Here is an 11,624-nt window from a genome sequence, read left to right on the forward strand (position 1 = left end):
AGTCACCCAGGCGCACACCTCCTAGGGTTTTAAATAGAATATAGAATGTACTAAAATTAAACCCCAGTTGAGTGTTCTGAAGGCCGTGAAATGTAGAAACAGCATCTTCTTGACTTAAATAACTAAGTAGGTCTGTGGGAAGGTTAGTAAAACTGGTGGCGAGCGGACCAACTAGTTGAGTGACATATTGGTTCAGTCAAAGCCACAAATCTTGAAAAGCTAGATCTAGATAAGAGCTGTGGGCACTGCTCTTTCTGACCATTCCAGAACCCACTAGGCTCACAATTCTGCCACTAGCAAAGGCGTCTTATGTAATTTCAACCAGGTATAGCTCTCTTCCTGATAACAGTTTTAAATAATGAGGGGAAACTCACCATTTAGGGCTCACATTTTAAAGCATGTTCATTGTTAATCTTATAGGACTAAGATCTTGTGTCCTAAGAACTGGCTCTTTTCTCAACGGAACGAGTCTAGAGGGCTTTAGCCTGCGCTTACTCAGCAGTCCTCACTCTGTACAGATGTTTTCTCTTCTTTGAATCTCCCACCAATCCTATACAACAGAACCTACATTACTATTTGGATTCAAACTTCTATGGATCAGCTTTGTCTCCAAAATTCTTCAATATACAATATAAGCTAGAGAGAGCACAGTCTAGTAGATGCTGAGCATCAGTAGGACAAAGCACTCCTACTGCCTTTAGCCATCCAGTCTGGTAGAGTCAGTCTGATGTGTATTTTCATACAATATACATAGCACAGGTCATACAATCAAAGTAGCTACGTTTTGAGTTCATTGGCTCTTAAGCCAATAAAGTTGCTTTGTAACCAAGAAAAATTCCTCTCAACAACTTGCAAAGTTGCATGGCATTTTACAAAGAGAGTATTCTACGCAATCTAAGCTGAAAAATTCTTAGATAAGGGTAGTATACACGGTGGTTAAGACCTCTGGCGCCAGAACTGGACAGATGTGGGTTTAAATTCTTGCTATTGTACTTTTTAGCTGTGGTTTCGGTCAGATTACTCAACCTCTCTATGCCTCATTGTTTCAATATGGAAATTCACTTTACTTTGAGGAATCACTGAACAAAATATATGCAAAGACAGCTTAGAACACAGTAAGCACCAATAAGGGTTAGCTAGAACTATTATCTTTTTTTTTTGACAAATAAGTAATGAAAAGGTAAAATAAGAATTCTAATTCTGAAATATATGTGAAACCTTTGGGACTTCTTCGAAAAAGAATTCTAGGGGTGCCTACGTGGCTCAGTTGGTTAAGTGCCTGCCTTAGGCTCAGGTCATGATCCCAGGGTCCTGGAATCGAGCCCCACATCTGCCTCACTGCTCTGGGGGGAGCCTGCTTTTCCTTTTCCCTCTGCCTGCTGCTCCCCCTGCTTGTGCTCTCTTTCTGTCAAATAAATATATAACTTTTTTTAAAAAAAGAATTCTAGGTCAAAGTCATAATTCTATGACTATGATTTGAAATTACATAAAACTTTTGAACAGTGAGCTAACCTATTATTCTTTAAATGTCCCCTATAGGGGATCCCTGGGTGGCTCAATGGTTTAGCGCCTGCCTTCAGCCCAGGGTATGATCCTGGAATCCTGGGATCGAGTCCTGCATCGGGCTCCCTGCACGGAGCCTGCTTCTCCCTCTGCCTGTCTCTGTCTCTCTCTTCCTCTCTCTCTCTCTCTCTCTGTGTCTCTCATGAATAAATAAAATCTTTAAAAAAATATTTAAATGCCCACTATATAAGCATATTTTTCTATAAAAACTTAATTTTTTGAATATGTATAATAGACAAGGCCATGTGGTTTAGAAGTCTTCCTTTTGAAAGGAATTAGTTGATTAAAAGTAGAAAGGGTTTGGATTTTTAAAAAATATCATTTTCTTTTCTTGATCATCCTTGTGGTTATCAAAGAGCTAGTCTTTCAACAAGCTGCTTCCTTTTTTTTAAGATTTTATTTATTTATTCATGAGAGACACAAAGAGAGAGAGAGAGGCAGAGACACAGGCAGAGGGAGAGGCAGGCTCCACGCAGGGAGCCCAATGTGGGGCTTGATCCTGGGACTGCAGGATCACACCCTGGGCTGAAGGCAGGTGCTAAATCCCTGAGCCACCCAGGGATCCCTCAACAAGCTGGTTCTGATCATTATACATCCCAAACTGAAAAGTATTTTGAGATGCTCAATGTGGATGAGTGGTTAGATCTCCTAAATAAATCTGAAATTTAAAAGTTGAAGTGAAAACTCAGCTTTCAGTTAGAATTCTTATTTCTTAAAAACAAAACAAAACAAAACAAAACAAAAAAAACCAAAGGTATGGCCACCAGGGAGAGAATACATTATACTCTGGAGAGTAAGAATTAGGTGTTACTTGCCAACCAAATATTTGTGCAAACATTAATAATCGTCTCCACAAAGTGATTCATACATGATCACACTGAAAAATGTCAGCCCTCAGACAATTCCCTTAGTGAAAATATTCTAGAAATTTCCACCCTTAGTAATTACATGACTTAACATATCTAAGCTGAATCATTAGGCTGATGTGTTTGATATCTTTGATAAGAAAATTCCTTTTAATTCTTAAAGTGAAAGGGCTTATCAGGAACAAATGGGTGGTTCAAATTCCCAGGTGGCTCCTGTTACTGCTGTTTTTGCCTTTGTCTATAGTTTTGCTGTAATTACAACCTATTTACTAAGTAGGCAGCATCAGCTTCTAGGTGCTAAGTATTTCAAAAATCCCAAAGAGTATTGTTATATGATAAATTTGTTGATATGAAAACAAATATATTTTAATGAGATGACTCATTCAGATCTTCAGCTATTCACTATGAATCTCACATAAATCTGTCAAAACTGAAGTATTTTGAAGAAGTTTTCAAATTTTCAATTTAAATATTGAATGTCTACTATGTTCTAGACACTCTTTTAGGTGCTAGAGATATGGCATTGGTAAGTGCAAACAAAGCTGTTGTTTCTGAAAATTATTTTATCATGAAAATCATGGTTTTGGAACCTCCTAGAAAGCTAAACAAAACAAATCTAACTTGATTTTCTAACAAGGTAAAACTACCTTGGAGATTCTCCAACAAGCACACCCATTGCGTCTATATGGGTGTTCCTTTTGTAAGAGCAGAGGCATTGACCAACATTTAAGATCCACATTTAGAGTCTAATGCATTCCTTCCTGACAATTCTAAGACTTTATAAACCACCCACATTATTGTCCCAAGACCTCCTGTCCTGCTGGTTAGAACTTAGAAAATGGCTGAATTATGTGGTAAGTTCTCCGACTCCATTCCAACTCAGTGTCCAGATCAGGTCTGTTAGGGATCTGAGTAACCTGTAGCATACGCTAGAGATAATCTGAAATCCTAAAGAAAAGTTAGAAATGACTCACCATTCTGTGCATAGCCACTTTCTCCAGAAACGGCTTGAAGTAAATAGAAAACCATACCAAAAGCTGTACCCAGAATCGTCATTCTGAGAGAGAAAGAAAGGAGAGAGGAGGTGTGTGAGCCTATGTGTAGAAATGAATGAGAGAGAGAGAGCACCAGTGAGAGAGACAGAGACAAATCTATAGCTTTAGCACTTTATACTTCTTTAACCACAGACAGGGGGAAGTATAAACACAGCAAAAAAGAAGGCAAGTGCCAGAAACAGGAAGTCTGAGTAAAAGTATTGCTGTTGTAAGCAGAGGTAGAGGAAACAAAGGGATAGAGCTTTTGAATTATTGTACCTCTTTGGAATTCCTGTCGGCCCCCAGACTTGCTTATTACAGAGCCAGGTAGTGAATTCAAATCTAGCCCCAACTCCCCTGAGACTAGAGTGTGACTAAGGCTCAGTTCAAAAACAAATCACCAGGCCAAACGCTAAACTTGCAAAGTTAATCAATTGATTGTCTAGGGTGAGTTTCACTTTAAGGAAAGATTCTGCACGGTATCGAGTAATTTATTTAAATAGTTCCCCTCCAATCTCTGAGCATACACACTAGAGAGTTTCACAAGAACAGCAATTTTTGTTTTGTCTTCTGTGTATCCCTAGTACTTACACCTTGCTCATCAAAGTAGGCATTCAAAAATTATTTATCTAGTCTGGGAGTTGGTAAACTAGGGCCAAGGGGCAAAATTTGGCCCACCACCTGTTTCTGCAAAGGAAGCTTTATTGGAGCATAGTTACTCTTGTGCTACAATAGCAGAGTTGAGGACCTGCGGCAGAAACTGTAGGGCACACGAAGTGCAAAATCTTTACTCTCTGATCCTTCACAGAAAAAAACCTGTTGATCCCTTGTGTATTGGATAAGACATTTTCTCAGGGTATTTATAATAGGATTATATTTGTGAAAATCTGATTGCCACACAACTTTCCAGGAACATACAGTATTTGCGAACCACATTGACATCTATAGATATGGGCAAAAGCTTGGGACAAAGACAAAGATAATTCAGACTTTCCCTAAACTTGTCTGCCAATCAAAGCTGCTCCCAACATGGCCTCAGGGTTAAAGTAGGGATATTTGTTAAGCCTAACGGACTTCCTAGTAGTCCTTGAATCTTTTTCTTTAAGCCTCTATTAGTATTCAGATGAAGGCACAGGTCTACAGCAATCCCTTTATCAACAGACAGACAATGCCTTCCAAAAGAAACATCCCAGGTCTGCTCTGGTCTTCCACTGGCTAATCACCTGGATTCAAGCTGTACAACACCCCTCAGCTCTCTTAGAAAAAAGCCACAAGACTGAAATTACAAGATGATGAGTACTGAGATGCTGGATGGACAGTGAGTGGTGAGCTTCTGTTTGATTCACAGACATTGGGTAGAACTGGCAAAGATGAACAGTACCCCTCAGAGTATAAAACAGAGGGAGTCTTTGAAAGCTGCCGCAGTTCACTTATATCCTCATTACAGTTATTGTGACAATCTCTTAAAATGAGAAAAGAAGAAGTGGGGCATCTGTACCAGTCTCTGTTGAGGCAGATCCAGTGACAGGGTTGGGGTGTTCTGTTGATAAGATCACACTGGATTGCAAGCTTAAGGGATATTTCAGAGCAAGAAGCCAACTGCACGGACACAATGCATCTCTTCCCTCTGTTGAGGTTTTCTTTTGCATTTTCAAACATATTTCAAGGAGTGACAATTTTGTGCATCAGATAATAATTTGTGCCCTCATTTCTAATCTTGTCTTGAAAGCTTGGTTAGAAAATTATGAGTCTGATTCATAAAAATTGGTAGGTTTTTGCATTGAGGTGAGTATCCTTTCAAAAAAGATATAATAATTATAAATTCCCGTAAACTAAAATAAGTGTTAGAGAAGGAATCAGGAATTATGTCTATCTACCAACACAGGTGTCATGAATTGCTCAGATTGTCACTCCATGGGTGAGTAATTGGGTTGTGTCTCTTTAAATTCTCTTGTTTATCATTTTAGTGGACTATCATTTTGATTGTATCTCTTTCCTTTAGTTGTGAAGATGTAAAAGAACAAAGCCAAGACACAATATTTTGGTACAGCATGTGCTAGTTTGCTCAGGGGATTTCCACTGGTGTACTTACTCTTTTTGGGTGGGGCAGGAGATGCCGAAGGACCTAGAGAGAAACCTAGATATAGTGCGGGGAGCTCAAAGAAAAGAGAAGTCTCACTAGGCCTTCTAGAGATTCTGGGGAACAATTGTACCTTCTCTACTTTCTTCACCCAGGTCTTGCTAGTTCTTTGGAAAACTTAGGAAGAATGGTGGCCTTGTTCCACCTATTCCCCCAGATGAGAGACATTCATTATGTTGCTTTGTCATTACTGCCTGGGAGAGGAGTGGAGAGCTAAGAAAAGCAGATCAGGAAAGATGCTCAGGGCACCGAGCCTCCAATTGCAAAGTCAGGATCCCAGCAGTGGACCAAGGATAAAGCAGATCCTTGGACGCTACAGCCTGATTGTGGCACGCATCCCCCTTCTCGCCTTCCATCATTTCCTTTCATCACTACCTTCTCTCTTCCCTTTCTTATATATTGTCTTCCTTTAGTCTCATGAGTTCCTATGATGTGGTGAATCATAGCAAAGGAAAGGCATTTTATTGTTTCTCACGTATAAGCAGAACACAGTGTCAACTGGTCACAACTTTCCTTTCTTCCTTTGGTGGGTATGATCATTCACACTATTCACACTATTTATTAAACAAAGAAAGCACAGAATGATTTTCTTTTCTTTTCCTACTGTAATAAGTTATATATTTAATTTCATATATAACAGGTAGAGTCCTGAAGAGCTCAGAGAACTCACCTTTTAGCCAGATTGGAGATTACAGGGTAGTGAGTTTGGAGGAGTGTGTGCTCCCTTTACTCAATTGTTTGTTGTTTTTTTTTCTTGGTAAAAATCCACTCCAGGAAGCCCTAGGTTTTCTCTCTTTGTGCCAATCTGTAAGGACAAAGATGTTCCTGGGCAAATTCAGGCTGAGAATCTTATTACTACTCTCCATTCTCTGGACTCCTCTCTTAGGATCAGAAATTTCATTTCTATCCTTGACAGAAATTATAAATTTAGTGGGTCAGACACCAATGCATTATCTCTTTCAGCACCCTTGGAAAACAAACTTTCAAGAACAAAAACACTTCTCAGAGTCAGTTTTTATACAAAACTTACAAAATAGCCAGTAACACCTAATAATTTGTCTCAATGAGAAAGATTTAAAAGTCACTCACCTTATGATTAGACACTGAAGGACAATAAAATGAAACAGCAGCTACAACAATAGTATATGTTGCTATAGGAATATCCGGAGCAAAATCTGATGTTTAAAAGACACTCAGTTCCAAAACATGTTCTATGAAATCTGTATAAGTGCCCCCCTCCAGCTGTCACTTACCTTCCTTAGTTAACAGTAAGATATTATCCATAAGATGGGAAACAATCTTGGGCACCTGCCTTCTGCTGTAAGAAGGAAATCCAGGCCAGCTCAGTGGAGTGACTGGGGACCCCGAAAAACTATGAAAAAAAAAAGAAGAAAACACCCAAGGGGTCAAAGAGGTGAGGATGGCTGTAGGGAGCCCTGATCTAGCTCTAGACCTAAATGAATTGTTTTTAGCATTTTATCAGTGTGTGCTGAGTCAGTCCCTAGGGCTCTAAGGGGGAGTCCCAACATTGTGAAGTTTCATTTCCAGGAGCACAGTGTTTTCCTTGTTGTGGCTCTTCTTTCATTTCCCTTTCCTCCTTACCCTGCATCTTCAGCCCCATGCCTTGCTGTCATGTCATGCAATAAGTTCTTTCTGGGCAGAGTTTAAAATGTCAGAGCTATTTTGCCTTGTCAAGATTTTAGTCTCTGTCTTTGGATACAACCAAAATGGAGTCTTTGGGTGCCAATTTTCACTCTTTGCTGAAGACATTTCTGCCAGAAAGAGAGTGCTTTGATGTCAATACATGCTCAAATCTTGTTTTTTTTTTTTTTTTAAGATTTTATTTATTTATTCATGAGACACACACACACACAGAGAGAGAGAGAGAGAGAGAGAGAGAAGCAGAGACACAGGCAGAGGCAGAAGCAGGCTCCATGCAGGGAGCCCTATGTGGGACTCGATCCCAGGACCCCAGGATCACACCCTGGGCCAAAGGCAGGCACTAAACCGCTGAGCCACCCAGGGATCCCCCATGCTCAAATTTTGATAAAAATGTGAACCAGAGAATCAATCCTTCAGGAAAGTGGTATGCCTGCTGGCAATGGCCGCAGATCCTGGTGATTCTGTGGGCAGCTGGGGCAAGGTGTGGGCCAATCTCTCCTTGCAGGCCCTTCTCGACAGACAGTTCCCAGAAGGCTCCTGCTCAAGCTGTAGTGTCAGTGGCCTGCAGTGTTTCAGAGAAAAGTCTGGATTAAGTGACACCATTCTGGGCCCTGGCCTGTGATTCTGCACAGATGTCCTTGCAGGTAAGCTCCTGCAGAACACTTTCCAAGGGCCTGCAGTGCTGATTGCCACACCTGGACCCAAATCCAGACAATTAGGAAAACTGGCGAGAGCCATCAATTCTACTTCTTATGATTCCCTGCCCTCTTAGAACCCAACACCATGTAAATTAAGTCCCTAAGAACAGCATTGGTATCCTATAATTTCCTAAGCTAAATATGCAAAGTCAACATTAAAACTGAGTGATATATCAGAAAGGGAGACAGAACATGGAAGACTCCTAACTCTGGGAAATGAGCTAGGGGTGGTGGAAGGGGAGGAGGGCAGGGGGTGGGGGTGACTGGGTGGTGGGCACTGAGGGGGGCACTTGACGGGATGAGCACTGGGTGTTATTCTGTATGTTGGGAAATTGAACACCAATAAAAAATAAATTTATTATTAAAAAAAATAAAATAAATAAAAAAAATAAAACTGAGTGATATTGTTCATAGAATTGCCACATAGAATCAGCAGATGTTCCTAGAATAGAAGCAGTGGGGGGTCTGTCTGTTGGCTGATTATATAACACTACACTACATTTTTAAGATTGCTTTTATTTATCAGTCTCAGGAGATTTTGGAATTTTACATAGGACTTTTGTTTGTTTTCCTATGTATTAGTTGGGGCTATTCTGCTGAAATAGGGGACTTGGAAATATACCGGCTCTAACCAAGATACAGATTTATTGCTCTCTCAATAAGCTAACAAATATGCAGATTTATTGCTCTCTCAATCAGCTGTGGAAGATGACCTACAGCATTGAGGCAGCTCCATGGGTTCATTCAATTAGGCAGGCACCCAGCCTACTCTTTCATTTCCTAGGATGTTGTTCTTGTGTATTTAAGGTCAACTGACTAGCACCATGATCTTATTCCAGTCTTTGGGAAGCAGATAACAAGAAAGGGAAGAGGAATCACTTTCCTTTTTAAGAGCATGATCTGAAAATTGCATATATCACTTCTACTCTTGTCTAATTGGCCAGAAAGTAGCCACCATGGCCATTCTGGCTGCAAGAGAGAAAGGAAAATGTAGCCTGAAAAGGAGTAACTATGTTCACAACTAAAACTGGAGAATCTATTAGTAAAAGGAAGAAGGGGGGAGTGAATGTTGGGGATAACAAATACCCTCTACAAGAGTTGTATGCTCAATAGGTATGGAAAAGTACATATCATGCAGAGCACACACAGTAGTAGCCACTTCCATCTGCAGGATGAGAGAGGAGGCATTTGATCTCGAACTTAGAATACAAAATGACTTACTAGATGAATGGACCTAGATCCAGGCAGGGCAGAGTGTGTGCTTGCCTACTGGGGAAGTAAGACTTGTAATATTCATACCAGACCCATTTTATCTGATCTCAGGTCTCTGATCCCAACAGGCTTTCAAGAAAATTAAAACTCTAAAGCTAGGGTTCCAAATTTGGGTACTCTATGCATCTCTTGAAACTCTAAACAATATATGGGGATAAAAGGTTTTTCTCTTATTAGGACCTCAGAAGGGACTGTGACATAAAAGTTTAAATTCTAATACATTGACCCTGTGACTATGACAAAGTAGCTGAGCTGTCCTCAGGGGGACCACAGACCATGAGAGACCCAGGCAGCTTGTCTGAGACTCTTGATTTCAATTTCCTGGCTAGTTCTCTCACATCAGTCTTGGCAGGTGAGGGGAGGTATGTCTGACAGTACGACATTGAGTATCTGTGCCGGTCTCTACCTTCCTTCCTCTGGGGCAGATGAAAGAAGTAGGTCTTTTCTTATTGGGGGTAGCCCCATTGACTGGAAGATGTTTGGCCTTACCCCTGGGGAGGCTCCTCACCATTTTCTCCTGTCTAGGCACTGTGTGTACACTTTCCAAAGCAACTCTTCCTCTCTACAAACAACATTGTCTATTTCCTAACTTCAGCCCAAGTTATGTGCTTTCTTTTTTTTTTCAAAGATTTTATTTATTTATTCATGAGAGACACACACACACACAGAGAGAGAGAGAGGGAGAGAGAGAGAGAGAGAGAGAGGCAGAGACACAGGCAGAGGGAGAAGCAGGCTCCACGCAGGGAGCCCGACATGGGACTGGATCCCGGGTCTCCAGGATCACACCCTGGGCAGAAGGCAGCGCTAAACCACTGAGCCACCGGGCTGCCCAGTTATGTGCTTTCTTAGCTAAACTCTCTTCCACTACTAGAAGCAGTAAGGAGCGGATTTATTTTGGGTAGTGGTAGAATAATAAAGGTGGCAAGGGCAGGCAGAGAACTTTAGACTTTGTACTTGTGTACATCTTGTACATGTGTTTTCACAGAAAGGATTCAATTATTTCCAGTTTATTATGAGAAGCTGAATTCTACCTGCATTGGTTACTTTACAGTGTCTTTCAGAAAGCAAAATCCTATCTTAAGTAAAATCTTAGGTTGTTATGGGCAGTATTTTGTGCCCATATTTGGTGTTAAGGGCCACCAGAGGATGTAGGAAGGATGATGAGAAAGCCGAGCCAGTGTGCTGTAGGTCTAGCTCCAGCATGGTGATGTTTGGGAAAAATTAATCACTTCCTCTTCCTTGCTGCTACCCATGGGTTTTTCCTTCCCTTTTTGCCTCTTCTCCTCCTCCACTCTTCATACAAGAGCCAGACATTCTGAACTCTTCACTCAGACAAGAAAGGTGCCGGTTGAAAACATTTGAGAAGAGAGTCTCCTCCTTGCTTTTGAATTCAAAAGTCTGAGCCTTGGAGGTAGTAAAAGAGAAGAGTGGAATAAATAGGGTCACAAAGGAGAGTATTCTCAACTCCTCTGAGCCTTCAGATACCACTTCCTCCATCCTTCGGACTAGACAAGTATCCACATTGAGGGAGAGGAGAGTGGAGAGATGGGGTGGAGAAAGAGGGCATGTTCCCAGGCTGACAGGGGGCATCTGGGAGAGCTCAGGTGGGAAGGAATGGAGCCCTAGCTGCAAAGCATGTGTCAACACTTGGGAGGTGAGTTAGAGCCCCTTTTTTCCACTCTGGGGACCTTGCACAATATTATGATTCAGAGCTCTGCCAGCCATCCTCCCCACAGAAAATAGTAAGGACTTCACTTTACCATAGATATCACTTTCCTCTCCAATTTCTCAGAGAGGACAATGCTCTGATATGGTCTGGCTTTCCCCCCAGCAAAGTGTCAGATGACTACTAAGTCCTGGAGGAGAATGGCCATTCAGGTGGGGCTGGAAATTGCGAAAAGAAAATCCCTCTGTCTTCCTATTCCCCCACAGATGGACTATACTTGAGGGAGGGACTGAAGGAACTAATAAGAGAATACTCTGAGCCAGAAGAATAGTTACCTTCCTCCTGCTTAAAATCTGTTTTATAATGTAGTTTTCTGTGTAGGATTTTGTCTGGAAAATAAGTGAGGTCTACTGCTTAAAAATTAAAAATCTTTAGGTTCTAGTGAATAGGGAATGGCTTTGGAATCATACCTGGGTTGCAATTCTACTCTAGCAAGTGCCTCTCATCAACAAAATATGGTAATAATATTTAATTCTGAGGGTCACTCTATGGTTGAATATATGCTTCAGTGCCTGTCACATAGGTATTTAGTGCAGGCAAGGTTTCTCCACTATCTGCTTTCATCAAGAGGGTAACAAAAGTGGCAGGTGATATAAAATGTTAAATCATGTGTCTTCCCAGTCACTAACTTTTACCCAATGATCCTCCCCCAAAGATCTCTAT

General features: G+C 41.1%; 1 protein-coding gene across 2 annotated transcripts in view; it reads right to left on the reverse strand.

Moving 5' to 3' along the window:
- Positions 1 to 7,069, reverse strand: part of IL7R (interleukin 7 receptor) — a 36,401-nt gene extending 29,332 nt beyond the window's left edge. Inside the window, exon 1 of one of the 2 annotated variants that reach the window (XM_077896232.1) lies at positions 6,857 to 7,069. In XM_077896232.1, coding sequence (XP_077752358.1) covers positions 6,857 to 6,887 — 31 coding nt within the window. In that variant the 5' untranslated portion in view covers positions 6,888 to 7,069. Of the gene's footprint in view, positions 1 to 3,403; positions 3,607 to 6,856 lie in introns of those variants that run through there. The other variant, XM_077896231.1, reaches the window with a different exon arrangement.
- Between the last annotated feature and the right edge of the window lie 4,555 nt (positions 7,070 to 11,624).

The sequence above is a fragment of the Canis aureus genome, chromosome 4 (assembly GCF_053574225.1).
Source record: "Canis aureus isolate CA01 chromosome 4, VMU_Caureus_v.1.0, whole genome shotgun sequence".
NCBI lineage: Eukaryota > Metazoa > Chordata > Mammalia > Carnivora > Canidae > Canis > Canis aureus.